Source organism: Lynx canadensis, chromosome F2 (genome assembly GCF_007474595.2).
Source record: "Lynx canadensis isolate LIC74 chromosome F2, mLynCan4.pri.v2, whole genome shotgun sequence".
Lineage (NCBI taxonomy): Eukaryota > Metazoa > Chordata > Mammalia > Carnivora > Felidae > Lynx > Lynx canadensis.
This window is the reverse complement of record NC_044320.2, coordinates 880,665-905,251: the sequence shown is the minus strand read 5'-3', so window position 1 is coordinate 905,251 and position 24,587 is coordinate 880,665. Positions and strand designations below refer to the sequence as shown.

At 60.0% G+C, this 24,587-nt stretch overlaps 2 protein-coding genes across 9 annotated transcripts; both read right to left on the bottom strand.

Moving 5' to 3' along the window:
* Positions 1 to 561: 561 nt before the first annotated feature.
* Positions 562 to 13,357, bottom strand: PUF60 (poly(U) binding splicing factor 60). Of its 7 annotated transcripts, none has more exons than XM_030303607.2 (12): positions 13,182 to 13,357; positions 8,461 to 8,562; positions 6,053 to 6,148; positions 5,846 to 5,935; positions 4,848 to 4,898; positions 2,560 to 2,721; positions 2,380 to 2,472; positions 2,029 to 2,242; positions 1,759 to 1,949; positions 1,483 to 1,618; positions 1,081 to 1,316; positions 562 to 998 (listed from the first exon to the last, which is right to left on the bottom strand). In XM_030303607.2, the coding sequence occupies exons 1-12, from the start codon at positions 13,203 to 13,205 to the stop codon at positions 699 to 701; spliced, it is 1,695 nt and encodes a 564-aa protein (XP_030159467.1). In that variant the 5' UTR covers positions 13,206 to 13,357; the 3' UTR covers positions 562 to 698. The 7 variants fall into 7 exon arrangements, with proteins under 7 accessions (XP_030159467.1, XP_030159462.1, XP_030159463.1 ...); XM_030303602.1 differs by having other exon boundaries at positions 8,461 to 8,559; positions 13,182 to 13,293; XM_030303603.1 differs by lacking the exon at positions 13,182 to 13,357 and adding an exon at positions 12,288 to 12,580.
* A 4,439-nt stretch (positions 13,358 to 17,796) lies between these two features.
* NRBP2 (nuclear receptor binding protein 2) lies at positions 17,797 to 24,237 on the bottom strand. 2 transcript variants are annotated; one of them, XM_030303642.1, is made up of 18 exons: positions 24,067 to 24,237; positions 23,413 to 23,535; positions 23,236 to 23,337; positions 23,024 to 23,138; positions 22,817 to 22,874; positions 22,636 to 22,730; positions 22,487 to 22,510; positions 22,333 to 22,416; positions 22,192 to 22,247; positions 22,000 to 22,095; positions 20,807 to 20,939; positions 20,572 to 20,674; positions 20,415 to 20,465; positions 20,205 to 20,340; positions 19,330 to 19,383; positions 19,167 to 19,230; positions 19,009 to 19,064; positions 17,797 to 18,922 (listed from the first exon to the last, which is right to left on the bottom strand). In XM_030303642.1, exons 1-18 carry the CDS (start codon positions 24,187 to 24,189, stop codon positions 18,854 to 18,856), a joined length of 1,542 nt encoding a protein of 513 aa, XP_030159502.1. In that variant the 5' UTR covers positions 24,190 to 24,237; the 3' UTR covers positions 17,797 to 18,853. The 2 variants fall into 2 exon arrangements, with proteins under 2 accessions (XP_030159502.1, XP_030159503.1); XM_030303643.1 differs by having other exon boundaries at positions 22,817 to 22,857; positions 23,024 to 23,113; positions 24,067 to 24,235.
* Between the last annotated feature and the right edge of the window lie 350 nt (positions 24,238 to 24,587).

Genomic DNA, 24,587 nt, shown 5'->3' with positions numbered 1-24,587 from the left:
TCGCCGCCGAGAACTGCAACCCCCACAAGGCCCCGCGGTGTCGGCGCCTCCGAGAACCCGTAGCGGCCCCGCGCACAGCCTGTCGGGAAGCTCAGCTCCGGTGCCCGGGCGCGAAGCACGATGGGACTTGAAGTCCGCACAAGGACCGAGCTCCGCGACGCTGGCCGAAGGCTTCCGGAGGTTCCGCCCGGGCCCTTCCCTGGGATGGGTCCCGCGACCACTTGCTCAGCCAGCCGCCCCTCCCACCGGGACCTGGGCTCCCTCGGGGCAAGGCGACCAGCGGAGCCGGCGCTCCACTTCCGGGCCGACTTCGTCCCGGGGCGTGAGGTGCTCCGTGCCAGTCTTCCGGCACTAAACCTGCACGGGCGATGCCAGGACCGCGCAGCAGGAGAGCCCCACTCTGCACGGGGGCTGCTCAGGGCAGGATGTAACCAAGCAGGCCTTGATGAGCGCTGCAAATGCCTTCCTCCCGTTTTCCAGCAGGCCTGAATTCAAGGCCCCCTCTGCCCATCCCTTCCCCCAAGCTGACTTCCGGAGACAATAAGCACAGGACCACTGTTACACAGGGACTTTCGGGGGCAACAGCATCTGCACCTTTATCCCCACGCTGGGTGGCTAGGCCTGAGACACCAACAAATCACTCTATAAAACCCAGAGGAAACACGGAGCAAGTGCAAGTCCAGGGAATAGGGCCAAGGTCACGCAGAAAGGTCACTGTTATCAAAACGCTCCTGGTCATACACTTCAGCCACCACCTTGCGGCCAGCAAACCAGCGCCCATTGAGGGCCTGGATGGCCTTGTGAGTCTCAGAGGCTATGGAAAACTCCACAAAAATCTTGACGATGATCTCTGCGTCCTCCTCCTCGCCCTGCTTCTCCTGGTATATGATGACACGGTTCACAGCACCAAACTTGCCACATTCCTCGGTCACCTCCCCCTCCAGGTCATCGTCGATGTCCTTGGGGTCCACCATGTTACGCAGAACCATCACCGTGGACTGTGCAGGGGAGGGGACAGCTGAGAGCTATGGCTGGCTGGGTCACCCTGCCCCACCCACCCCAGTGGCCCCAGATGCCCACCTCCTGCTTTCGGAGCAGCTTCTGCATCACCATGTGGCGGGCGCTACTACCGGAGATGCTCATGTGCTCCTGCTCGCTGAGCATCTCTGGCCGCTCCGACTCAGGAAAGAGCTCCTCCTCCTCCTTCTCCTTCTTGGGCTCCAGGAGACCCAGCGTTGGGGGGCTGGCCAGGATGGGGTTCACCACTCCCACAGAGGGGATGGTGACCGGAATGGGAGGCCGGGCTGGGGTCACACCTGCAGCAAACCCACCAGGTCCACTGGTCACTCCCCCGTCTCTGCCCTTCCCAGGAAGGAGTGAAGCACCACCTACCCAGGCCTGAACCATGGCCTGTCCTGGCCACAGAGGGCTATGCGCAGAGGGGCAGGAGAAGAAGGGAGGCCCTGACCCACCCAGGCTCACCTGTGATGACTCCTGGCGCCTGGGCAGCCATGACAGCCTGGGGCAAAGCCCCCAGAGGTTGGGCCAGAGTCAGTGCAGGGGACACTAGTCCAGGAGTGGCCAGGGTACCCAGCACCGCTGCTCCAGCCACTGCTTCCTGCAACTCAGAAAGCCACCACACTCAGTCCCCGATCTGGCTGCCTCCACTCAAGACCACCCAAAGAGCCAATCCCCAAAGGAGGAGGGAGAGAGGAGCTGTCACCCACAAATGAACCACACAACTGCACCAGCCCTCACCTGAGCTGTGATCTTGGCTGTGGCTGCAGCTGCGGCCACGGCAGCAGCAGGTGGGAGGCCTCCGGGTGTGGCAGGTGTAAGCAGGGGCATGGGGGGTGTGACAGCCTTGCCCACCCGCAAGTACTGGCCACCCAGATCAAACAGGTTCATGGAAGACACGGCATCCTGGGATGACTGGGCCTTCTCATACTCTGCAGGGCAGAGGCAGCAGTGAGGGTTAGCCCCAGTGCCAGGTGGGCCCCACCCTCACCTCAGTCTCCCCAAACTCACCAATGAACCCATAACCCTTGTGCTTGCCAGTTGTGGGGTCCCGGGCCAGTGTGCAAGATTTGATCTTGCCAAAGGCCTCAAATACGCTCTTGATGTCATCGTCGGAAAGATCCTGGTGCACAGAAGCCACGTAGATGCGATTGAAAGCTCGCGCCTCCTCAGCCAGCTGGTCTATGATAGGCTGGGCCTGCCCTATATTGCTGGGTCTGCCCACCTGGGAGAGAGGCAAGGGACAAAGAGTCCCCAGTCAGCCCAGGCCTGGCCACTTCGGGCTGCTCTGCGCCTCCCAGGGGACTGAAACTAGAGCACACCCGACGTCCCAGCCCCGAGGCCCACCTCCTTGGCCCCTACCTTGATGTTCCTGCCTCCTAGCATCACTGAGTTCATCTGCTCCAAGGCGAGCTGCGCAGCTTCTGGGACCTCGTACTCCACAAAGGCAAAGCCCTGGACACGTGAATGTGTCTGTCGTTAGGCGAACAGGGCCCAGGGTGGGGGGTGGGGCGGGGTGGGGAGGGGCAGACTAAATCTCACCTTGTGCTTCATGGTGACGGAGTCCCAGGACATGTCAATGCTCTTGATGGGTCCGAAGGGAGCAAAAGCCTGGCGAATGGTGTCCTCCCCGAGCTCATAGTAGATGGAACCCACGTAGACCCGACACATGATGGCCAGCGCCCGCTGCCGCTGAGCTGCCATCTGGAGCAGGACACAAGGGGAGAGAGAGCCACTGGCTTGTGAGGGGGTTGCAAGAGGCTGGGCAGCCCACTCCCCTCCTGGCCCACCTACCCAGCTCCGCTGTGGGGAGAGCTCCCCACACGGCAACAAGGTGCAGGCTCAGCTCCTGCAGTCAGGGGAGCAGGGGTCAACAGGACCCTACCCCCCAGGAAGGAAGGCCAGGCCCAAAGGCAGGACACGGACGCACCCCGGCCCATCCAGGTCCTGGGCAGACTGGCAGCAAAGCTGACAAGCGGCTGGGAGGCAGGGCTGCACGCCCTCCCACCCTGCCCACCTTCCAGTCTGGGGGCCAGGTACCCCAAGCTGGGCTAGAAGATCCTCCCAGGGTCCTGGTCAAGTGCTCTAGCAGAAGAGGGAAGGGGAAGCCATCCAAGCTTCAGGGACCCACTGGTGTGGAGGCAAGAGAGGGGGCAGAAGACAGGGCAGCTACTGCCCAGAAGAGAGCCCAGGGGAGGAGGTCAGGAGCCCAGATGGGGGCTCCCTGCAGAGACAAAGGGCAGCTGCTCATGCAGGGCCAACTCAGGTGGGGGCTTGGCATTTGGCAAGCCCCCCAGTGTGTTGAACACCTGACAAAAAAGGGCTGGCTGGAGCTCACCCCTGCAGCCCCAAGGCCCCGCCCCCAGGAATGTCAGAAGGTGGCAGAGCTGCCAAAAAGAGAGGCCCCAGGGCTCCTTGGAGCAGGGAGGGAACAGGCCCAGCGGGCCCAGGACTCTGCTTGGGCAGACGCTGCCTCTGCGCCGGGTCAAGCTTGGGCCCAGGGACCTCCCCATGCCCCTCAGGGACGGGGTTCCCACCCCCGCCACCTCACACGTGACGTGCCAGGCAGGGGGGTTCCCAGAGCCATATGCAGGGGGCGGCCAGGAGGAGCTGGGCCCCGGGGAAGACATCAGAGGCCCAGGGCAGGCAAAGAAGATGGGATCCTGGCTCCAGTCCCTCCATAAACACGGGCTCCCCTCACCCTCGAAAGGCTCCCATAACCAGAGGCTAGTTTCCCTCTTTACACACCAACCGGCCTCTTATGTAGACCAGACCTCCCCCTCCCTCAAAGAGGAGCCTAAAAATCAGATCCATGTGTTCCCCCAACTAGGAATTTCCCCCCAAGTGGGACTGCCCTCCTCAAACTGGGCTCCTGACAAGTCGGCCTCAGGCCCCTGCAGAGACCAAGGACCAGCAAAGGTGGAACTACGTCCCCTCTCGCACCAGACACCCCACACGTACACCATCTACCCCTCAGGTCAAACCCCCCAAGATAACAGCACGTCTCCTCTCCAGGGTGGGCTTCCCAACAGCAGGCGGGCCAAGAGCCCTCCTCCCTGACGTCTCCCCATAGACAGACACTCCTCAGTGAGGACGTCGGGTCTGTCTGGCCCTCAGACAGGGCCACATCTCCCCTGTGAGAGCAGCACACCCAGGGACGACCCCCAGGGGATGGAGCAGGGTCTCTTTCCCAGACTCCTCCGCCCACGGCAGCCAGGGCCACAGCCACCGCCTCTGCCTCCGCCCTGGCCCACTCCGGGCTCAGCCCCTGCCTGCTCCCTGGCTGCATGGCCTCTACCCCTTGCTGACAGCCAGGCCCAGAGGACCAAATTCTTGCCCTTCCCTCTCCTGCTTGCTTGGGACCCCCCAGCCCCCCGCCCCATCCATCCAGCCTCCCTCCAGGGTCTGATGGGGCCGGGAGTTAGGACTCGTCTCTCCTCGGGGGCCTGACCCCAACCCAGGAGCCCGGGCAGCCTGGAGACCGGCAGAGCTGAAGGCCCAGGCGCTGCGCCTCGTGCGTGCAGGCGACATGGGTGAAGGTGGGCCTGGCGTGGGCAGCTGCCCTCCTGGCCTGCTGCCCTCCGCAGTTACCTGGCCGGTTAGTTTTAAGGCGGGACCTCAGAGCAGATGGAGGCCTCCCCAGGGGCGGTCCCGGGTGGGTGCCCGCCCACACCACTGGCCCCGCCACGCCTGGCGCTCTGCTGCGCTCGTCCCGAGCTGGCGGGCAGGGCCGGCTAGGGGAGCAAGGTCCCCAGCACGCGGGCTGCACTGCCCCCCTCTAGCCCTGACTAAGGACATGAGCCCCGGAAGAAGTGAGCATTTCTATTGACCGATTGCAAAGGTGAGAGAGGATCTCCAAAGCCCATTGTCACTGCTGCCATCTGAAAGACAGTAAAGACAGAGTTCAGTCTGTTGGAGCCGAGCAGTCTCCCGCTCTTGTCACACCTCACGCAGACAGCGGCAAGGCCCGGAGTCCCCGCCCTGCCAGGGAGGCCCGCCTGCCTTCCCAAACTGCCGGCCAACTGGCCAGCCGCCGGCACCTGCCCAGGGGGGGCCTCAGAGCCCCAGGTGCCCCGCCCCGCAGCCTGGCCGGCGGGGCAGAAGGAAGGGAGGGGGAGGAGGGGGGGAGGGGGAGGAGGAGAAGGAGGAGAAGGAAGAGGAGGAGGGTGCGGACGGAACAAGGTGAAGAGCCAGGGCATCTCCTGGCAGTGTGGATATCTGAGGGCCGGGCAGGGGGGCAAGGGGCTCGAGGCCCAGGCACCAACCAGTCAGCCTCTCCCTGGCCTCTTCCCCACAGCCACTGCGGCTTCCAGTCACAGGGCCAGAACAGGGCCCTGTTGGAAGTGCTCCCAGCCTGTCCTGTCCGTCCCAGACCCCAGTCCGGGTGGTCTGGGCTCACTGCAGGGGTCGGGGCCTGACACCTCTGATCCGAGGCCATGGGGGGTGGGGAGGAACGCCCCTACATGCTGCACCCTCAACTGGGCGCAGAGGCGACCTGAGGCAACGCTTTCAAGTCCAAGAGGAGGAGCCAACTCAGGGTGCGGGGCAGGGCTACAGAGAAGGGCGGGAAGGGGCCGCGGGCACTCAGCAGATGGGTAAGGCTGGGCCACTCGTGCCTCACGGAGAAGCCTGGGCGTCCCAAGAACGAGTCCTTGAGAAAAAGAACCGCGACACCTCGCGGGGACGGCCACAGGCACAGGAGGAGGAAGAGAAGGAAGAGGAGGTGGGTGGCGGGGAGGGGCGGGCGGAGGCTCCCGGCCCGGGCGGGCGGGGCCGGCCTCAGGCGGAGCCGGCACCGAGGCCGGAGGGCGGGGCCCGGGCGGCTCACCTGCAGGTTGGTGAGCTGCTGTTGCTGGTGCGCGATGGTCTGCTTCACCAGCACGCTCTTGATGCTCTGCTCCATGGCGTACTTCTTGGCCTGCGGGAGAAGGCGGTGAGGAGCACTGGGGGGCCCGGCCTGCGGGAGATGCGCTTTCCTCCGCCACCTGCTCCCCGCCCCCGCTGTGCCCTGGTTCCCCAGCAGGTACACTCTCACCTTCTGGAGGGCCTCTTGCTGCTCGGGCGTCAGAGGAGGCAGTCCCAGCTTCGCGGTTGTGTTCTGCCCGTTCTCCATCTTGATGGAGTCCGTCCCCTGGTAGTGGGGAGCGGGAAATCGTTAAGAATAAGCTCAAGGCCACCCCACGTGGCCCCAGGAACCCCACCCCACCTGCCTCCCCCTACACCTGCACGTGGCCTCGGGCCCAGTCCGTTCCCAGGGACAGACAGCTCCTAGTCACAGGCTGTCTCTGGCCTGGCCTAGATATGCGTCTGCCCCTCCGCCATCCCTGTGCCTGTCCCTAGTCAGACCTCTCCCAAGACTCCTGAGCAGGACACACGCTGAGGAAGGGCAGGTACGTCGGGGCCCGTGGACAACCCTGAACAGTTTTGGGGCCCAGGCCACAATGGCCTCCTCACGAGATACCGAGACAGGCAGCGAGTAGTAAGAGGGGCCCATCCCTTGGAGCAAGCCTGACCCCAGAACCTCAGGCCCACACGGTGCAAGAAAGCTGGCCTTAGCCATCCCTTATAAGGAAGAGGGGCCATGGTTCTCTGGATGTGCTGGGACTCCTCATTCCCGGACTGCCTGTCACCCACCTCTGCCCTCCACACCGCCCCACAGATCCAGCCATGGTCACAGACTCAGCTTTCCTGATTGGGTGGAGTACCAGGGACTACTCAAGGAGCAAGTGTGGGAAAGGGCCTCCCTCCCAGCATACCTTCAGGCAGCGCCCCATCCCCTATCCCTGCACACTTGAAAACCTGGACTTGTTCTCCCAGGCCACCACAGCCCCAAGGAGGACTCCAGTCCCCTGGGAAGAGAAGCCAGGAGCAGACCAGCCACAGAAGAAAAGTGGACCTGCCAGCACCCTAGCCAGGTGAGCATGGGGACCAGGAGACATTTTGGGGAGGTGTGGGGCGGGGGGAGCAGGCACAGCCTGCTGCAGACCACAGCCAACGCAGCTAGGATTAAGGTTACGTTCTTTCTGCCAAAATACATCTCTAAGCTGTGTGCGGGCGGAAGAATACAGTTCTGTGAGCAAGAAAAAAACCACAGCCATCAGACCAAAGAGTATGTGTCTCAGGAGTCAGACCACACCTGCCTGCCCAGGAGCTCAGAGGGCCTGGGGCTACCCCAGCAACCGCAAGGATGGACCACCACCAGCCCCCTCCAGAGGGGATGCTCTGCAGCTCCCAGCACAGCCTTGGGAGGGACAGCAGAGGAGACAGACAGACCCCCAGCATAGGCATGATGAGCAAGGACATCAGAGGAGGCAGGAAGGGGCCAGCTGACCCAAACCCCAGGAATCCCCATCCTGACCAGCCCAAGAATTAGGTTTCCAGCACAGGATCAAAGGGCAGAAGGGGCCTGGAGATCCCTACTCTGGCGACCCAGTCTGGCCCAGAGGCTTGTCCTCTCCACCCTCCCGGCTGGCCCCAAGCCAGGTTCTCCTTAGTGAGACAAAGGCAAGAGTGCCAGGGGCTGTGACTCTAGAGCAGGCTGTCACCATGGTAACCAATGCCAACCCCCTTTCAGCCCCTTAGAAACTTTTCAATCTCCTCTTTGTCTTGGTAAACAAAAGGCCCTTCTCTCATCAATCAGGGCAGGGGAGGGCTGGCTAGATGGACACCCTGGCCCCTCTGCCCATCTGCTTCAGCCCCCATAACTTCCCAGGATCCAAGCTGCGTATCACGGCCAAACGTCCCCTGAGGGTGTGGGGGCCCGCAGGAGGGTCCCACTCCAGCAGGCCCCCAGGCCACCTCGTTGAGCCCCCACTGGAACCCGCTGGGGGCAGGCGCTGCCATGGAGAAGCACAAAGAACCCTACTGCCCAGGGACAAGGACTGGCTCCACCTCCTATAGGACAAGCTCCCAAGGACAAAGAAACCGGAGCAGGACGAGATCCGCCCAGACCCACTCTGCAGTCTGGCCCGAGTCCCATGCAGACCCCGTGCTCTGACTTACACATGTTCTGTTTCGCTGTTTTATCTAAATTCGAGGTCTGAAGTGAAAATCTCTGTTTCTGGCTCTTAACACCCATCACACTCTGAAACGGCACATCTGCCCTCTTCTAGGAGACCCGTGGTGAAGGGCTTGCAGTTGCTCTGGGTCAGCCCCCAGCTAACCATCATCACTATCTGCCCGACGTCTGAAGACACGAGGCTGTGACCCACCACAAAAGCAGGGCAGATGCTAAGGGGAGAGCCAGGCCTGAGGCCGGGTGGTGAGGGGACAAGACAGGCGCCTGCACCCAGAAGGTAGAGAAGAGTCCCTAGAGCTCCCCCCACCCCACCCCCACCTCTCTAGGCCCAGGGACACGCAGGCAGGCGGGCGGGCGGGCGGGCGGGCGGGCAGGCAGGCGGGCAGGCGGGCAGGCCTGAGGGCAAGGACGGTTAAGGTCAGTACCTGTGGAGGTTTCCATTTGTCTCCCGCTGCCACCACTGCCGCCGCCGCCGCTGCCGCCGCCGCCGCCGGCTCGGACCCCCCTCCTTGCTGGCCATTGACCTGCTGCAGGCAGGAAAGAGATGTTGTAACGGACAGTTATAAGACCCACCCACCCCGGCCCTCTCTCCCCTTCCCTAGCTAAAGGCCAAGTGTCCATGGACGAGAAAGAGAGGCAGCAGAGGCACAGGACAAGACCGGCTCTGGCTTGGCCCCTGAGCATCCGACAGTGTCCCACTCCACCCCACACTGCCCATTCCTCCAGGACACCTGCAGCTGATCAGGGTCCTGGCAAAAGGGGCTGGCCTGTCAGAGTCTAGGGCAGCCCGGATTTGGAAATGAGTCACCAGGAAAGGACAGGACAGAGGATAAGAGCTCCTGCCCCATGTCGAGGAAAGGCATCCTTCCCTAGGTCTAAAACTGCCCTCTGGCCACACAGCTGAGGTCTTAAAGATCAGTTCCTTTCCTGCCGGCAGGCTGGGCCAGGCCACAAGGGATGACAGGGGACACAGCTGGCCATCCCCCACATCCCCCCCTGAGGCAGACAGCGGAACCTCTCTAGCTGCCTGCACACACGTCTGGGCCAGCCCCGTGGCTCAGCATCAGTCCCAGTGCCTTCCACAGGCTCTGGCCAAGCCCACACCCCAAACCCTTCCTGAAGACACCTCTGAGGAGGGCTGTTCTCCGAATAACAGGCTCTGGTACGTGGTCTGCACACACAAGCCTCCCTCCCCCAGCAGTCAAACTGTCCGGGGCTGTCTAACTGCAGGGAGGGCAGCTGAGAGCTTGGCCATACTCCACACCCAGAGGGGCATGGAGCCACTGCCATGCAGAGACAGCCCAAAGGAGAGAACAGCTCTCAACTCAGCTCAGCAGGAGCAAAGACAGGCCACGGGCAGGAGGCAGCAACGATGGGGGCTGGGGGACTTGGTGGAAGGGCCCAGAGACCTACTCCACCTTCTCAGGCCGCACAGCGGGAACTGAGAGCAGAACACACTTTCCCCACTCCCAGCTCACAAGACCCACAGACATCTAGGAACACAGGGGACAACCGCGCCTACCCTGGGAGCCCTGTGCACAAAGCCAGAGGCTGGGCTGACTTGGTCAGAGCTCGTCTCAGGCCCTCTAGCCCCAAAGAAGACGGCAACACAAGCCTGTCTGTGCTGGATACACGGCCAGTGGGCACAGGAGCTGTGGCTAACCCAGCCCTGCGCCTTGCCCAGAGCTGCACCACTCAGTTGCTGAGCTCAGCACCACTGCTACTTAGAAACGATGCCCCACAGAGAGCCAAAGGATGGGGGACCCTTGTGGCATGGCCCCACCGACTGGGCGTATGGCAGCTGGGGTCAGGGTCCACGTCTGGCTTGCCTCAAGCACCCTGGCACCCCCAGGAGCACATCTGAAGCCGAGGCTGCCCTCTCGAGGCTCACAGCAAGAGTCGACTTCAGGTCTGCGAAAGCAATCCAGCACCTAGGCCTGTGAACAGAGCCAACCCGAGGGCACATTTATCAACGACTTCTTGCTGTCCCAAACTAATATAATAGCCAACATAGGAAACAGGCCATTGCTGAAGGTAGTACACGACTCAGAAGAGACTTCTCAGGAACAGTCAGGCCGGCAGGGGAGACCACAAGGAACATGCCACCACCTCCTCGGACACCAAGGCGCTAGTCCCACAGAGCCCACGGTTCTGCTAAGAAAGCTTGGAGAAAACTGCTGTTTATGATCACAGATGGCCACGTGCTGTCACCCTCTGGCAATGAAAACAGGAGGCTTTGCAGTCACAAAGCTCCCTGTCATCAGGCAGCAGTGCCTCAAAGGGTGAGAAGTCCCCTCTGGGAGGCAGTGCAGCCCTGTGATTCTGGGCCCCAAACTCCAGCACTGCCACTGCTCACCGGCCTAGGCTCAAAACGAGTACTTCCATCAGAAACGCCAGAGAAGTTAAAGTAATTACTTAACGTGTCCAAGACTCGGCCTCTTCAGGCCTGTGTCCTGGGGCTGGCAAGCAGGTTCAGTGAGTCACCCCGTGTAAAGTACTCAAGGCTCTCCCGGCACAGAGCAAGCAGCTCTAGGTCTCAGCCATTATCAGCACTGGTACAACACCCAGCGTCAAATCCCCAGAGCAGAGCCACTGCAGGACGCCCTCCGTCTGTTCAGTCCTCTTTACACGGTGCCACGTGGCCTACCAGACGGCTGGGCTCTGTGCTGGGCACTTTGCAGCAAAAACAAGGCAAGTGGCACCTACATAAGAAGACTGCTGTGGTTCATGAGCACAAGAAAAAACCACCAAGCGAGCGCAGGATGCGAAGAAAGGCACCGAGGGTGCTGCGCTGCGGCAGCCAGGAAAGGCCGAGGAGGTAGGCGCAGACCATCTTCAGAAGGAGAAGCAAGCACCGGTGCCCACAGAGAAGGGAGAGGGTCTGGCGCCCCTGCCACATAGATGGAAACCAAGAGGAATGGCTCCAAGTAGGAGTGAGCCCAGTGGTCACAGGTAGGGAAGAATGGAGTGATAAGTCACAGACACACGATGCCACCAGAAGACCACGCCCCTAACGAGAAGGGGCTGTGGCCTGTTTCTGCAGCCAACAGGTGGAAGGCACAGAAGGGACAAGCGGCACTTCCGCATCTTCCTGCGTCCTTCCCTAGTGATCGCTGTCAGCCCAATTCGGTGCCACTCTATCCCCACGTCCCACAAGAGCTGAAGCCACATCTCAGGACAGCACCGGTGCTGCTCAGCATGCACGGACCACGGGACAGAACAGGCTCTCACTATGCCCGACCAAGACAGTCAGAACACAGGCTGTCTAGAGAGCCATCCACTGGAAAGGTTAGAAGAGGAACACGTCAGACCACAGCCTGGACCTCACTCCCGGAATCTGATGTAAGCCTGAGACTGTACGGTTTTCGGACACCCACCAACGTATGTACGTGTCAACCTCTTGAGAGAATTCGAATGAGCAACAAACACCCCCACGGAAAACCTCGGTTTGCGGGACTCAGACTCACTGCCCGTGGCCACCTCTACCGTGAGGCCACCTCTGTCTGGCACCACGCCACAGCACAACTGAGCCCAACTCATCCCTCAGTGTCCGTGAGTGCAGGGCGCTGCCAGCTCCAGCCTCCGGCACCCACCGAGGCCAGCGCTCGGTGTCCATGCTGCCGCTGCAGGAGGCTTGAGGGAAACCAGGCACCCGCTCTTCACTGGCTTCTCCTCCTCCACATTCCACACTTTCCCAGGAGTCTGGGTCCTCGTCTCCAAGCCTCCCTCTCCTTTGCTGTCCAATTCTAACCACTGTCCGGGACAGTCGCCAAGTCCTCTATCTCCGTCTCTTTTCTAACTTCCTCTCAGGCAGGTCGTTTGCTCCTGTGGTTTCAACAGGGAGCGGGACACGGTAGAAAGAGGACAGTCAAGTTAGCAAGGTCGGAGAATCACACGCTGGGCTCCCCTCACAAGCTGGGGCCTCCCCCCACCCCCCAGCCTGTTCCTGTCCCAGTGACTCCCAGTGACATAGGTCCAGCCTCCCTCATGGGTGTCGGCCCCCAGCAGAGGGCCTGGCCAAGATCTAGTTCTAACCTAAGTACACTCCCTGACCTCAGGTGTCTTCCCCATCAGTCCAGCCTCCAGCCACCTGCAACAGGTGCCTTCTCTGACAGACCTCACCATGTCACCGTGGGTATGGATTAGGGGCAGGGTGTAAGGTAAATAAAGCAACGGAATGATGTTGTGCAAGGCCCAGGAGAACAGTCATTTAAACCGAATAGGAAGAAAAAAGGGTCAAAGGAGACTTCACCATTTAGTGTGGTGTATATAAGCGTTCTCCATCAATGCTAATCGCTCCAGGTGACTGAAAGGTAGGTGAGCACTGAGCACGGGAGGGAGAGGCTCCTTCCGCTGGATGTCTACACCACCCTGAGCACAGGTCCCTCGAGCTCACAGTATACATGGGCCCCGTGGGCGGCAACTGGTCCTCAGGGTCCACCAGACCCCAGAACGGGGCCGGGACTACGTCTAGTTGCCCACTGTGCCCCCAAGTGCTCGGACAGAGCCTGAGGCAAAGAAACTGCTCAAGAAACGTGATGCGAGAGCACATTCTCTCCTTCCTGGATAAGGAAGCCGGGATGGAGTCCCTGTTAGCTGGTAACCACTTCCCGCGGAGCATCAGCGGAGAGCAGCAGAGTCGCAGCTGTGGATGCAAGGAGCCAAGGCCACCACCCTTCCCACCGGGCCAAGATGCCTTCCTACAGGCCCTGCACGCCTGGCGGCCCGTTCCCACGGACAGGAGGAGACGCCATCACGGCCAGGGGCCCCGCAGTCAAGCCCCGGCCACAGGCGCACCCGTCGGCAGAAGGGTACGACGGCCGCCCGGCTCCGCCCTGAGGCTGCGACTCGGCGGCGCGACCCGAGGCCGCTCGCGCAGGCCCGGCCGGCCGCCCCCCGACCGGGCCGCGCTGGGCGCGCCTCACGGCCCCCAGACTCCGACCGCCGGAAGCTGTAGCCCGCGAGCCGGAAGCTGCGGCCGCGGGCCCGGCCCCGCCTCGCGCCCGCCCCCGCCTCGCACAACCGAGAGCCGCGGGGGCCCGGGAGCTACCGCTGCGTCCCCAAGAGGCCTTCGGCGCCCTGGCCCGGCCGACGACCCACTCCCGCCGACCGAGCGGCGGCCTGCGCTCACAGGCGGCTCACTTACGAGAGCTATGGTCGCCGTCGCCATCTTGCGTCCGTCGCGGCCGCCGCGCGCGCCACACGCTCCTGCTCCCTCCGCGGTCTCGCGCGATCTGGGTGCCAGCGGATGCGCCCGGAGAAGGAGGGAAGTCTCGCGACAAAAGGCCCCTTCGCCCTCGACGAGGGAAGACAGAGGAATGAGCTTCCGGTGTGGGGAGGGACCGTTAAGGACCCGAAGAGGAGCCGGCGGACGGGGCGGGGCCGGGACCGTGTGGGCGGGGCCGGCGGCGCGCACCTCTTTCCCGGTTGCCTCACACGTCTTGTCTTTCGCAGCGCTTACCCTTCGCCGGCGGAGGGCCGTCCAGGCTCAGTGTGTCTGTTAGCCCCTCGCTTCCCCCTCCTGCCCCTCCTCCCGCCGCTGCTCCACTTTCCTGCCTCCTTAACGGAAAAACGGGTGATGTGTGTGTCTCCTGCGTCCCCGCTCTCACCCAAGAGGCAGGACAGAGGAAGTTTGGATCCCCTCCAGGGCTGAAGACGTCCCATCTGCCCAAACGATCTTGTTGAAAGAGGTCACGAAGAGTCGCCATATTTCAGAGTCAGATTTCAAGTTACATCTTCTTTGCGTCGTGCCATCTCTGAAGTCAGCATGCGCCTACCAGTGAGTGATGTGCCTTCGTTTAATTAGCCTCATTCTCTTTCCTAGTGAGTCATAAAACAGCAGTGCATCTTGAAACTGATGGCGTCATAGATTCAATGACATGCAGTCGGTAGGAATCCAAAAGACAGGCTTGTGAACCCACCCAGTGGGAAGGGCCTGCACCCGGAGTCCCCATCGGGGCCTTGAGCTGCCCTAGACGTCTGCCATATGTCACACCCAGCCCCAAGACCCTAACACAATGAGGCCACATCTGTAAGCTCAGTGAAATTGTCAGTCCAACAACTTCGGCCTACCTGAGGCAACAAAGTGTCTTTCCCAGTTAGGCAGGTCTCTTCTCAATCCTGGGAGGCTTTACCGTCTAGTTAAACAGGGTTGAATATTTTCTTCATACCCCTCCCCTCTAAAATGATAGAATTTTATAAAGACAAAAACCCATGAACACAGAAGTGAAATATTGTGGAACTGGAGGAAGGTGGAGAAGGGGGTCTGTTTAGCCACCTGGAGGTTAGCATCTGAGGGGTCGTGTGTGAAAATGCAGCTGCAAGAAAGAGGAGACCCCCAGGACCTCTATCCCTACTGGCAGTGGCTGGGCTGTCAGAGCAGAACCCTGTTCTGAAAGGGAGTGAGATTCTTGCCCTGTCCCCACCTCCACCCTGGCTCGAAGTCTAGCCCCCAGCATGTGCCCACCACAAAACTCAGAGCTCCTGTCTGCAGTAGCTCCTGGCTCAAAAGAAGACTGGCAGCTGGAGGGTGCTCAGGAGAATGGCCTGGCTAGATCCCTGGCCTCAAAGCTCACCAGGCAATAAGCCCCACCACTAAGATCATATCACTCTTAAGAGAAACGGGACAGCCCAGGATCACCAGACACCTAAGGAGAAGGAACAAAAATGGAAATGGAAAAGGAACTCAGAAGGAGCAGAGACAATAAAGCAAAGAGAAAAAGAAGAAAAGCTAAACTCCTATCCTCAGATACTAGAGAGGATGTTGCATCCAAAATCAAGAACAAGCGATATATTGCACACCTGAAACTAACACTGCATGTCAGCTAACTGGAAGCAAAATAAGAACTTTTTTAAAAAAGAAAAACAAAATCAAGAACAGGAGGCTATAAAGAAAGAATATTCAGCAAATGATAAAGAGTGCTTACAAATGAAAAATATGGGAGGAAAATGAACAATTCAGTAGAGGGTTGAAAGATACAGTTGAAATCTTCTAGGATGTATAGAACAAAACCCGGTAGGTAGAGAAGATAAAATGTAACCATAATCACACTGACCAGTATTCTTCAGTGCTTAGAACTGGACTCGCACTTCAGTGGCCTCCATGACAGAGAGGGATGGGTGAAGTAGTGAATGGGCTGGGACTTGCCACCACCACCACCACTGCAGGAGAGTGGGGGGCACAAGCACCACTGTCTGGTGGCAGCTTCCCCTGTGACATTTGACATTGACGTATAAGGCATTCAGAGTGCTTGTGTTCTGGGCACTGTTCTCATTACTTTACAAACATTACCTGTGTGATCTTTACAATGATCCCATGGAGTGGGTACCGTTATTATCCCATTTTTACAGACAAGAAAGTAGGGGCACGATATCATACCTCAGGAAGCGGAATGGCCCCACAGCCTATGCCCTTAACTACCGTGTATTGTGCCTCTCAAAGCTCAACATCTAAATAATAAAAATTCCTCAAAATAAGGAGAAGGGGAAAGTCAACCAAAAAAAAATTTTTTTTTTTCCTAGAACTGAAGGATTGGGATCTCTGGACAACAGATAAAAGAGAAGTTTTAAATGAACTATCATTGAGAATTTCCAAAGGGAGGGAGAGAGAGGAAGAGGAAGTGAGAGAGACAAATCACAAGGGGTCAGAATTCAGAAAGGCATGAGAATTCTTGGGACTAGAAGAAAATCACATGATACTCTCAAAATCCTTGGGAGAAATAATTTTCAACTTAGGCAAACTTTTGTGCCTAGCTACACTAACAAGCAGATGTAAGAGTAGGCTAGGGACAAATAGGCAAAGACTCCATAACTTCCCATGTACCTTCTCTCAGGAAACTTGGAGGATGTTCCTCCTCAAACAGAGGGTGAAGGAAGGAAGATGAGAGCTAAGGATCCAGTCAAAGGAGAAAGGAGGTGCTCCAGGATGCTGGTGAAGGAACAACTAACTCATGCTGAAAGCTGGGTCACAGGCCCGAGAACAAGCAGCCTGGGGCAGAGAGCTGGCACAGTGGGGGCTCTGGGAAAAGATGAAACTGAGCAGTCAGTTATGCAATGAATCTCAAGTATTGAGAGGTTCACACTTCAGTAGGAGAATCTAAGAATGAATTCATGAGACATGTATAGAAAACTAAGCAAACCAAAAAATAAGGCAATTATTAACTCCAGGCAAAACAAAAAGTTGTGCAAGAAAGCAAATATAACCCTAGGACACCTTGTTCTCTGCTGAGACCTGCAGTAATGAAGCTGTAATAATACCCACCACACTGGGATGATGCTGGGTCAGGAAACTGAGGCTAGTGATCCTGCTCTTCTCCCAGGACACCAGCCGGGGAAGACCTTAATGTAGAAAACCCAATAAAAAGCAGTAAAAGCACGTGTCGTTTTGTGGAAGATGGGTTTTACACGCCCGAAGAAATAGCTAAGAGTTAAATTTGGAAACAGAGTTGGAGACTGCATTGGTTATTTATTGTTGGTTAAAAAAAAAATGCATTCCACTTTTAAAACGATATGTATATAACTTTGAAAAGATAAAAGTTAAAATGAAAACCTCAACATAAGCATGATTAAATGGAGCCATGATAGTATTGATATTTTTGCGTTCAGTTTAATCACGGGTACAATCTGGGCGCCTGAGTGGCTCAGTCAGTTGGGCATCCGACCTCGGCTCAGGTCATGATCTCGCGGTCCGTGAGTTTGAGCCCCGCATCGGGCTCGTGCTGACAGCTCAGAGCCTGGAGCCTGTTTCAGATTCTGTGTCTCCCTCTCTCTCTCTGACCTTCCCCCATTCATGCTCTGTCTCTCTCTGTCTCAAAAATGAATAAACGTTAAAAAAAAATTTAAAAAAAAATCACGGGTACAATCTGTTATGCATTTGACACTCAAATTATTTTAAGATGATAGCATTAGGATTTCCAAGTGGACGTGTAAGTTATTTTAGATTTGTTATTTAAGTTGGAAGATGTAAGAATTTGGATAACTTTGTAGAGCACTGGGGTGTTTAAGACAACTTGAGATTCACCATGTTTGTACATTTATTTGAGACACCTTGGTAACTTGGTTTTGGTTTGGTTTTTGGTTAGGGCAATGTGGTAGGTGGAGAAAGGACACCTTCCCTCCAAGATGTCCGTGCTGTAACCCCAGAACCTGTGAACGTTACTTTATATGGCAAAAAGGATTTTGTAGGTATGATTAAGGAACCTTGCGGTAGGGAGACTATTCTGGATTATCCAGGTAGACCCAACCTAATTACACGAGGCTTTCCTGGCCGCAAAAAACCAGACAGACGGTTCATGAGAAAGACTTAACTAGTCGTTGCTGGCTTTGGAGATGGGAGATGGGTACGTGAGCCAAGGAACGTGGTGCCTGTGGAAGCTGACAATGACCTTCAGTTTCTTTCAGGGCAAGAAAATGGGGACCTTGGCCCTACCATTGCAAGGAAATGAATTCCTGCCCAGTGCCCGTAGCTTGCACCATGCCTGACACCTGCAGACCCAAGCTGAAGGAACAGAAGATGGAAACCTAGGAAATGGCTCTAGGCTCCCCTAGAAGTGCCAGAAAGGAACATAGCCTTGCCAGCAGCTTGAGTTTAGTCTGGTGAGACCTGTACCAGACTTTTGACCTGCAGAACTATAATAAATTTGTGGCATTTTAAGCCACTAAGTTTGTGGTAAATTCTTATAGCAACGACAGAGAACTAATGCAACCGTGGGCTTTCCTGATGTGATACTAGAAATACTTAAAAAGGAATCTGAACGCACCAAATGTATACATGCGATTTAAAACGTTTAGGAATGTTTAACTCAATTTGAAGATGGAGGGGAGGCAGTCTGGGAGAAATGAGGCCAGGGCAATGAGGGGTGGGAAGGAGTTGAGGGGGAGAGACGGGGAATTGGGAGCTGACAGTCTCAGGACCTGGGAGGCAGCCGCCATGGGAAGAGGTGAGGGAGGTAACAAAGGGGGTAATGGATCTGAGAGGAGGCACAGTGAAGAGCGGGTATCTGCCTGAGCCCAACCTGTCCAGGCCAGGGAGTGGAAGAGAAAAGAGCCCTTTGGGGGGGGGTGCAGGGACCAGAGAGTATCCGCAGAGGGCTGGCAGATCCCTGTCTCCGAGCAGTGGAACGTCTGAAGGGGGCTCCATGGCGGGTCTGCACTGGGCAGCGGTTGGAGGGCTGTGCACAAGCCACATCAGACTGTGAACTTGGGCTCCGGAAACTTCTCTGTCAACTGCTCCTCCTGCCAGGTTGTGGCCCTGTCCTGTGCCCCGCACTGTGCCTGACGTCCGCGGGTGTGGTGCCACTGGCTTAATGTGGGGGTTCCTCACGTGGGTCTGTGGTTCCAACAGGGGGTGGAGCATCTCCCTGGCCAGACATCTGTCCAGGACACGGGTCCCCCACCCTCAGCACTGGGCTTCCCTGGGGGGCAGCCTCCCCCATGCCGAAGGTACAATCACTGGCCAGATATCCTGGGGTGGGGGGAGAGCTCTTGGCCAGGAAGTGGTGGACACGGGAAGGGATTCTGAGTTGTGGAAGCTGGCTAGGTGGGGGGGGATCCTGATCCTAAGGACATGTGGGACCCAACGACTCCCCTGACCCCCAACCTAGGCTCCTTCACCCCCTGATCGTCCCCCTGTAGCTCCAAAGCCACCACCTTCCCCACCCCACTCCAGGGCCTCCTTGGAAGCTGTAGAAGGCAGGTGTTTGGTCATCAGCCCCCAGCATGTAAGCAGAGGACAGCCCCTGGTCCTCTGAACCCTGGGCCAATGCTGAGCTTCCCCATGCGGGCTGCCGGGGCTGGTCCCTAGGGGCTGGGGTCGGGAGGTCACGGCTGAGCTCCAAGGTACTTGAGGAAGGTGCTTTCCAGGAAGGCAGCCAGCTTGGTCCGGTCATCCTGCAGGGTGGGAGGAAGGCGTGGGGTGACAGAGGGGTGCAGACTCTGCTGTGCCCCCCTCCCAGCTGGCTGGGCTGGCCACACACCTCGTGAACGAAGCCGTAGTGTACCAGCTCGGCAGCAAGGTCCTGGGCACTGTCCGCTGAGGCAGGGACACAGGCAGGGGTGGGGCAGAGGCGTGAGGCCACCGCCTGTGCCCACACCCGCACCCGTCCCTGCCCGGGGCCCCGCCCACCCGGCTTACTTGGGAGCAGGTCGTAAGTGAGCTGCCGGTGCAGCCGGTCCTCCAGCACCAGAAGCAGAGTGAGCTGGGGAGGCAGGAGGGCGTGGTTGGCTCCTAGAGTGCACCCCATCCCCCACTGCCCTTACCCTGTACCTCTGCGGGTCCCAGCGCCGGCCCTGCTCACATGCCAGCGGGCCTTGTCCTCACTTCTCTCCAGGTTGCATTGCATCTGGATCACCTGGGGATAGGGGCGGATCAAGGTCACCCTCAGAGGCTTGACCTCAGCACTGAGTACAAGAGCAGATGCCACCTTAGGGGGCCCAGAAGGAAGAGTAAGGACTGGAAATGGGGGTAAATCTCTAAGGAGAGCCTAGAAAGCACATCTCACGTCACATCACATCACATGAGTGGTCTGGCAAGTTAAGGAAAACTTCCAGAAGAGTAGACACCGAGTCTGGGCAATGAGGGAGAAATAGAGTTTTCACAGGTGGAGAGAACACCTCAATAAGGAGACAGCTGGGACAGCGGTGGAGGAGAGGGGTCAGGAGGAACATGAAGGAGCAGACGCAGGGGGCGCCAGCAGGGCCAGGCCTCAGAGCACCTGGGAGTCATGCTGAGGACCCCCCACCATCTCTGTGGGCCGCTTTGGACATTAGCACATGAATCCTGGCTGCACTGTGGAGGGAAGTCAGGGGCTTAGCAAGCCAAGGGCAGGGAAGCAGAGATGCCTAGGGGTGGATGAGATTCCCAGACGGAGGCTGCTTGGAACACAGCAAGGATGGGGCAGGGATGGGGGGCTGGCAGGCGGCGGGGGGGGGGGGGAGGCAGGGAGCAAGGGGAGGGGACTTCAGGGGGCAAGGAGCCTCTGAAAAGGGGGTATCCTGGCTTGGCTCCTACCCCCGACAAAAGGGTCAGCTGGGACCTGGTCTCTGGCGGCCGGGAAGAGAGCTGAGCGGTGGGGGGGGGGGGGGGGGGGGCGCTCAAAGCGCCTGAAAGGGACCCCTGTGGGCTGTGGACAGGCCTGAGGACGGGCACCATGCAGCAGGAGCAGGGGCTCACCTTTCTGGTCTCTGAGTCAAAAGGTTCCGGTGTCGGGGTCTTGGCCTTCTGGGTCTCCTCAGGCGGTGGGGCCAGCACCCGGGGAAGCCCCAGGGGTCGGGCAGCGGCAAAGTTCATCAGCGGGTAGATCCCATTCCTGGGGATACACTGGGGTGGCTGGGGGCCCAGGCCCGGTAGCCACCAGATCCCCAAACTGAAGACAGCTCTCACCTGACATCCTCCAGGAATTTGTCAAGCTCCAGGTAGGAGACCTCTGAGTACCTGGCGTGGGGGTGACGACCGCATGAGGGCAGCCAGTCTGCCCCGCCGGGGGAGGGGGGGTGAGGACAGGACCGGGGGAGGGGCTGGCCGAGAGCGGAGGCCTCACCGCCACTGCAGTGGGGGCCGGGCCGGCCGGGGAAGCTCCGCCAGGACCGCATTCAGGTCCACCGCCTTGGTCTTTTCCTCCACCACGTTCTCAGGCATGAGGTCTGCAGGCCGCGGGAGCAGTCAGGGCAGCGCACCCCGAGCCGAAGGTCCTGCCAGGGCCCTTCTCCTGTCCCGCCCCGCCCCCCCGCCCCCCGCCAGGCCCTTGGTGCACCCCCAGCCTGCCCGCCCCTCACATTGGTGCTGGAGGAAGCAGTGAGCTGCCAGGAGCTTCAGGGAGTGCACTTCGAAGAGCACGCGGTGGAAGAGGAGGTTGTGGGCTGAGGGCCGCCGGCTGGGGTCCCGGGCCAGGCAGGAGAGGACGAACTCCTGGGGACGTGGAGGGGAAAGGCCGAAGTGGGTGGAGCCTCGGTGCCGTAGCTCCACAGGGCGAGGAGAGGAGGCCCCGGAAGTCCCCAGACCCCAAGGGGCCCGTCCTCCAGGCTCCTGTAGGTCAGCGTGGCCCAGCACAGACCCCCCTACCCACACACTGCCCCTCTTTTGGTTGCGTCCGCTCAGGCCCAACTCCAAAGATGACCTTCACAGTTCTCTACCCTACTGTACGCGTGTCCTCTGTCGCCTCTCATATCTATTCTGGGCCTACTTCTCACCAGCCTCATCTAGTCCCATCACTCCTTTTTTTTTTTTTTTTTTTAAGCTTATTTACTTAATTTAAGAAAGAGAACACACACACACACACACACACACACACACACACACGTGTGCGCGAGCAGGGGAGGCACAGAGAGAGAGAGAATCTCAAGCAGGCTCCACATTCAGTGAGGAGCCTGACTTGGGCTTGATCTCACAGACTGTGAGATCACGACGTGAGCCAAAACCAAGAGTCAGATGCTTAGCCGACTGAGCCACCCAGGCTCCCCAAGGCCCTATCACTTCTGACCCCAGAAGCCATGTGGTCAAGCCAGACAGTCTAGAGAGATGGTGGCTACAACTACATCCCCCTACAGCTCCCTACTCCCCTTCTCCCCTACCCCGCCCCCCCCCCCCACATAAGCTGGAGCCACATCCCCTCTACCTTGTTTCCTGGAGGCCTAAAGGCAGGGATGTGGGGTAGAACACCGGGTCTGCCACTTCTCCCAAAGCCTTGGGCAAAGTAGTTGGCCTCTCTGAGCCTCTTTCTCATCTCCAAGACAGGCACAACGATGGTGCTCACACGAGGAGCATCCCTCTGGTCTCCCCTTCCTTAGAACGCGCCTCAGAGCCTTAGGGCGGTGGTAAGGCCCTCCCGCGGGCAGGCCTTTGGGCACCGGGGCTGGCATACCCCTCAGCGGCACCGGCCCGCTGCACCTCCAGGCCTGCTCGAAGCACCTTCCTGGCCCTTACCTGGAGCACTGAGAGTCAGCCGGGAGGGGCAAGGCAAGGTGCTTACCCGCATGTTGGGGTCGCTGAGGGAGTGCCTGGCGCGAGTGATGGCCTCCTCTGTGACCCGGGTGTCTCCATTGGCTTGGATCTCCAGCACAGCCATCTGGGAGGCAGGGCCAGGTCAGGCGTGGAAAAGAGACAGCACAGGTAAGAGGCAGGGTGAGCTAGCTGGGAGGCCACAAGGCCACCGGGCTGGTACCTCCAGTGCACACATCCCAAAGGAGAAGATGTCCACGGCAGTGCCATCAGCAACCTCTGGAAGTGGGGGAGCAAGTCAGGCCGGGTGCGGCACACGTGGTGTTCGCGGGGGACAGCCGGGGCGCCTGGATTCTGGACTCACCGCCGTACTCTGGTGGGAAGAAGTGCAGGTTCCGTGGTTCCTCACGCTCCACGCGGATAGGGCTTCGGAGATCATCTGGGAGTGCTGTGGAGAGAGGCGAAGATGAGCAGGCTGGCCTCTCCATGCCCCCCATCCCCCTAGGGCCCCCACGCACCATTGGAGAAGATGCGGTGCCACACTGCACCCGCCACCGCAGGGAGAAAGAGCAGGCGTCAGTGTGGTGGGGCTGCGTGTCTTCTGCCCACGGCTTCCGGCAGCCCCCGCCTCCCCCTGCAGTCCCCGCCCCCCCAACCCCGCCAGCACCAGAGCCAATCTTGATGAGGCCGTTGTGTTGTATGAAAATGGTATCGCTGGTCAGGTTCCCGTGGATGATGGGGGGGTTGCAGGCGTGTAGAAAGCTGCAGGGGGAAAGGAGAGCACGTGTGGTCGGGTCAGGGGTCACTGGGGGCCGTAGGCGTGTGGCGGGGTGAGCCCAGACCCTCACCTGAGCGCCGACAGGATCTGTGTGCACCAGCGCTTCCAGGCCTGGTGGCGGATGGACTCTGTCCGACCGGTGCGGGAGAGGCAGCTGGGCCTTTGGCGCCCACCCTGCACCCTCACCTCGCATCCCTGACCTGGCCCCGGCCCGTTCAGGTCCCCGGAGCTGCCCCTCACCCAGCTCCCCAGCGCAGCCCTGTCCCACTCCCCATACCCGGGCGTTCATGGCTTTGTGGTTTTTCTTGGTCTTCTTGAGGAATTGCTTGAGGCTGCCTGACGACACGTACTCGGTGATGAAGATGACCTGTGGGGCGGGCAGGCTCCGCCAACTGCGGGTGGATCGCTGCCGCCGCCCCACCCCCACCCGGCCTGTGGCCACGTCCCACCCTGTGGTGTGCCCGTGGTGTGCCCGTGACCGTGGCTCACCCGTGCCCGGGCTTCCGAGGCATCCAGCCAGTGTTTGTGCAGCTTGACAATGTTGGGGTGGTCTACCAGCGCCAGCTGCTCAAACATGGTCTGGATCTTCTCCTGGGAAGGGGGGTGCGGTCACGGGGTGGTGGGGGTGGGGGGGCCGCAGTCGCTCGAGGGGTGGGCAAGCCTCACCTCATGGGTTGCGAAAGCCTTCCTGTCCCTGAAGTGCAACTCATTCCACACCACCTCCACCCCCTCCTCAGTGTCCATGGCCAGGAAGGTGCTCTGGACCCCTGGCATGTTCCCCTGGTTCACCTGGCAGTGGGGGAAGGGCGTATGAGTGTGCTGATCTGTGTCAGGAGACAGAGTGGGGGCTTGGTCTCCGCCCACACCCTTGGAGGGGGAAGCTAGCTTGGGGTGCTGGCTCTGACCCCCTCTAGGGGAAGCCGCGGGACTGGAGGCGGGTTGGGCTCTACCGGCCAAGTGGTGGTATCCAGGGGCTGGGTCGAGGAGATTCGGAGCGAGGTTCAGGGGATTCAGGATGGTGTTGGGGCGGGGGGTGGGGGGCGGCTGGTCTGGTCACAGAGGCACGGGGAAGTGGTCCTGGGAGGAGGCTGGACTTTAGGAAATTGGGAGGGTCGTCACCAGGGCATGGGGACCAGACCAGAAGGGTGCAGGGGCCGCCCAATTAGGGGGCTGTCTGCGCGAGGCCGCGGAGAGGTTTCTGGCCTCCCGGCTTGCCCAGCGCTCCCACGGCCCCGCCGTGGCCTCCCGGGCCCTCCGCCGGAGTTGGGCGGTGACCACCCTCCCCCCCCCGCTCCCCCCTCCCCGCTCCGCCGTGCCCACCTGCTCTCGCCGCTTCTGCCAGCGGCCGCAAGGGCTCTCCTCCAGGATGTCGCTCTCGTCCTCGCTCTCATCCTCCCGCTCCCGCTCCCGGCCCCGCCTCGGCGCCGGCTCCGGAGCCGCCATGGCTTGGCTGGCCCAGGCCGCCGCCCTCCGTGGGATCCGCGGCCCCGAGCCGCCGCCGCCGCCGCCGCTCCCAGCCCGCCCTGGCCCAGAGCCCAGACGCCCAGGCGGGAGCGGAGCCGCCGACTGCCGCCGGGAGCCCGCGCCCTGCTCCGGGAATTGGGAGGCGCGGGCGCGCGGCCAGCCGGGGGTGGAACCCGCCCGCCCCTCCGGAGCCGCCTCCTGGGGCCGGAGCCCTAATGGAGATTCCTGGCCGAGGGCAGAGCCCGCGCTGGCCCCGCCCACGACCGGACAAGGCCACGCCCCGGCCACACCCCAGGCCCCATGAAGGTGAAGGCCCCGCCTCCCGCCTCCCCCCCACCCCGCCCCGCTACGGCCACGCCCCATCTGAGGCCGCGAGC